This window comes from Prunus dulcis, chromosome 6, assembly GCF_902201215.1.
Source record: "Prunus dulcis chromosome 6, ALMONDv2, whole genome shotgun sequence".
Taxonomy (NCBI): domain Eukaryota; kingdom Viridiplantae; phylum Streptophyta; class Magnoliopsida; order Rosales; family Rosaceae; genus Prunus; species Prunus dulcis.
The window spans coordinates 9,463,917-9,468,392 of NC_047655.1; the positions used below are offsets into that span (position 1 = coordinate 9,463,917).

Below are 4,476 nucleotides of genomic sequence, written 5' to 3' on the forward strand. Positions count from 1 at the left end.
CCTGTCGAAGGGTAGTAATTATGGTGTGATTGGGTTAAATGGCAGCAGAGGATTTAATTTGATAGGCAGGGAAGGATTGTGGTAATGTCGTTGGGCTAGATTCATAGCAAGGGTTGTTGTATCAAGGGGTTGGATGATGTTATGCACTGTCTCATGTGGTTCCTTGTCCATGCAATTCGCTGGGGACAAATTTGAGTATGCACTGTCTCAAGGCTTCAAATTTATTCCTTTTGTTCATATTTTGTGGATCTTAATTCTCTCTCTCTCTCTCTCTCTCTCTCTCTCTCTCTATGTATGTATATACATAGATGAGGAGTTGATCATAGAAACCAGATAAGGAGTTTAACTCAAATTAGGAAACTTCAAGATTAACCTCTAATAGACACTCCATTAATCTCAAAATAATATGTTTCTAAAGAAATGCACCTTTCATTACAAATTATTATTTTCACCATTATTTCTTGTAATCGAAAGGAGAGCTTGCTTCTTAGACCGAAACTTTTCTCCTTCCGGGCTTATATAAATCTGCACAACGAAGTTAAGGCATGAACAACGTTAGTTTTGGCCCACGTATGGAAGCAATTACATATATATTGAAGAGTTACATATGGGAATTAATTATATAATATGAAGAGAGTACTAGTACTTGTTTTATTACCTTGTCAACGAAACCAGTAGTCCGACCATTTAGGCGCATTGAGGCAGAGACCCCCCACCCAATAGGCAACCAATCTGGCCTATCAATGTCAATTGTGATCGAACCAGAAGGCCCAGATCTTTCTCGACCGCGTTTTGGTCTTTGTAGATCTCCACTTTCCACAACTGGTGGCTGACCTTGATCAGCCACACTTGGTGGTGGCTGCTGTTGATCAGCCCAAGCTGGTGGTGAATCTTGATCAGTCGTGGCTGGTGGTGGTTGATCTTGATATGCTGCGGGTGGTGGTTGATGTTGATCATCGGTCAATGGTGGTTCATCAGCCGCCACCATTAGTTGGTCTTTTTCTTCCTCCTCAGGCAATAAATTTAGGTCAAAGCGACCATCTACAGCTTGAGCTCCTTGGGGAGGTGGTATAACTTGTTGAGCTGATTGAGCTCGGTTAGGCAATAATACATCACTGCACCCTGGTGTTCAGCAATCACAAACATCATAGTCAATAATACATCACGCTTCATTTTCTTAGGAGGGCTATATGAACTTTAATTTGCTCAGGAAAACTTAGAAAAGTGATATAAAAGGATAGAAAATTTTCTCATGTGTGTTGGTGATATGCAAATATATAGCGTTATGTGATAAATAATTAGCTAATGAATCAAAATTGCTATCTTTGTGCCGTCTATGTATAGAATGTTAAATTCGTTGGCCTAAGTTGTAATGTATATTACCATATACGTACATTGAGGCTATACATACAATGTATCGAGTATAACATTCACATAATATATTTCTTTATAAACAAAGTATTGGAATAATAAAAAAAGGAAAAACGTAAAGAAAGAAAAGTACTATCATCTATATTCTTCTTTATATATTCATTAAAAGGGAAAAAAAAAAACTACATTTTCTTCTTTTTCCATTTTCTTCCCCTTTCAATTTTAGAAATAATAAATCTTATGCTTAGTTGTCATTTTTCGAAGGATATAGCTTTAGCACTCCCATTTGATCTTTTGGCACACCCCACTCCAACTGTGAGTATACAAAAATTATAGTACTCAATTTGGAGTTTCATAAGATAATTGGGCGTGCAAGAAGGCTCTACCCTTTCCAAATTAATTCGGAGATTGAGTTCAAACTTATGGTTACCCATCCTATGAATTTGGGGGCTTTTGAAAATCATGCTCAAGCAAAGAAGTCAGGTATAAAAAGATTATATGGGCTTAAGAATTGAAAAAAACTCACTTTGCTTTATAATAAACAAACACATGAATTAATTTTCGGACATTTAAGAAAATTTGAAACGCAAAGATCGAGATGATTCATCATGATTCACATAGGAAAATACATTAAAGAAAAATCTTTCGATTAAATATATAAAGCTCGCGATTAAGCAATAAATTATCACAAAATTATCGAAAGGTAGGGTTATTGATAATTGTACCTCCCAAAGATGCCTTCATTTCTTGGCTTTCAGATCTGTTTGATGAATTCGCCATCGTCTCTTTCTATGGAAGCGAAGTCTATTTGGTAATTAGAAATACCTTAGAATACTCAATAGTAACCAGCTTGCGGTAGCTTTGCACACATACCAGCAAGGTGTGCTTAAGTTAATTTATACATGAAATCGAGAATTCTAGAAGGACAATTTGGAAAAACAAGGGGCTTCACACCCTCTGGTATTAGGCGTTTTGGTAAAACTTCTCTGGCGCAGGTTTCCTCCACCAACACCTGTCTGGACGTTACCTACCACTTTTGGCTCCACCCTTTTTTTGCATGTAATGATGTGTCAATTTTGGCTGAGCTCCAGTAGGCTACACTTAGTGTTTGAAACGTTTTTATTTTTTTTTAATTTTTTTTTGTATCTTTCCCGTTGTAGGGTGTTTTGTTTTTTTGTTTTTTTTGTAACTTATAAAGATGGTGTTGATTCTAGCTTGATCCTAGCGCAAAAAAGAAAAGAAAGGGTTTCACTTTGTGTATGGTGCTATGTTTGACAGGACCTGCCCCTAATTCCTCGGAATCCACAATGGATCCTGTGGTATTTCCAACATCAATTTGATTTTGGGCCCACTTACTAAGAGGGACAAGACTTTCTGCCGAAATTTCGGCAGAGTCTCCCTTGAAAAACGGACATTTCGCAAATTTTTCAACCTGTTAAAACACAATGATATAATCTAAACAGCAGTATGCACAATGTAAATTCATGCAATTTACATAATAGGCCTCCGGCCTTACATACAACCATAGCATGGGTGATAATGAAGCATATCTAAAGAATTTTAGTTTACAAACTAAACAAAGTTCAACATAAATAAAAATAGATAAAGATTATCCTACTGGAAGTCGGGGCTTGGAAGTACAAGACTCGGCTCAAATCAAATACTATTTGGGGAGCAAAATAGAAAATTGTGAGTGGACAAAAATAAAGTTTTGTTATCTTTGAAAACAACATATAATAACCCCACTGTTTAGAAAACGACATGCGTTCAAAATCGATGTAGATATATATAGCTAAGCCAAAACCAAAGTGAAATTTGTGTTCTCGAAATGGTATACTAACACCCATCCTGTTTAAAACCTTTCCCATTTTCCCTAAACTACTATCTCGAAATACGTGCCCATTGGCACGACGAGCGATGAAGGATCCTTGCCAACAAATAAGAATGAATGTATATATGTATATATATATGACCACTACCAAACTTATACCGGGGAACAATCCAACCGGGGGATTGTTTAACTAGACCATACGGAAGAATCCTTAATTGACCATGTGGCTATGGAACGAGCCGTCCAACCGAGGGACTGGCTCACCAGCACGTACAACAGAATCCTCAATACTCATACGCCTATGACAAGTCCTATGCTCGCAGACTAACTGAGAATTGGTACTTAGGTGACGAGGGGTAAATTTAAAAGATATTCAACCAAGAAAACAAACTTCACACACTCTAGACATTGACCAAATACTCTTATGGCTAGTCAACTGTTAGTTATGAATTATACTAAACAATAATATACACAGAGCATACCAAGATGTACCTTCAAGCCTAGAGAATTACTAGTGACAACCTAGGCACTCAGAAGGACCCGTCAATCTTGGCATCCCCTGTGCTAGCAACAACTAGGGTGAAAGTGTGTAAAGACAACATAATCAAGCAAACATCAAACAGCAGAAAAAGATGATATTCAACCGCAGAAATCCAGATGACTAGTCAACTATCAAGAACACAAACCCAGAAAATTTACAGAGATGGAAACCAGAAATTGTTCACCTAGAAACCCACCATTGTGAAAAACTGGGGGTCATCAACCGACCAGGCAATCCACTAAGAAAAAAGAATTCTTACAAAGAACACTAGCAAGCTCAAGAAATTTCTAGGTCTATTTAGGAAGATGAGCTATACCTCCTTTGTGCAATCTTCTTCTCCAACTTAGCAAAGCTTGAAGCTCAGTTCTTCATGGCAATGGCAGCTCCTTCTCCAGCTCTTTCATCCCATGACACTAGCTTGCAAGCTCTAACTCAGACAGAAATGAAATTTGGATTCATGGAGAAAATGACCAATTTCTTCAAGAAACCATACTCTTGAAGAAATCAATCTTGAATCTGACCTAGATGTATATGATAGAGTGTTTGATCTAGCAAGATGAAGTTTTCATATTTCAAATGCAGTTTTCAAAAAGAAACAATTTGGAAAACTCAAAGATGAAAAATTTGAAGGTTACTCTTGAGGAAGAAGAAGCGAAAGTTTGCTATGAAACTTTCCAAAACTTGTCCCCAAAAGTGACGGTGGCCAAATGAGGAATTCTTTGGCTTTTACCAA

The 4,476-nt window shown here is 37.2% G+C and overlaps 1 protein-coding gene across 1 annotated transcript; it reads right to left on the reverse strand.

Annotated features, from left to right (window-relative positions):
• Positions 1-386: 386 nt before the first annotated feature.
• Positions 387-2,754, reverse strand: LOC117632754. Its single transcript, XM_034366317.1, has 3 exons — positions 2,097-2,754; positions 659-1,122; positions 387-525 (listed from the first exon to the last, which is right to left on the reverse strand). Exons 1-3 carry the CDS (start codon positions 2,149-2,151, stop codon positions 433-435), a joined length of 612 nt encoding a protein of 203 aa, XP_034222208.1. The 5' UTR covers positions 2,152-2,754; the 3' UTR covers positions 387-432.
• Positions 2,755-4,476: the final 1,722 nt, after the last annotated feature.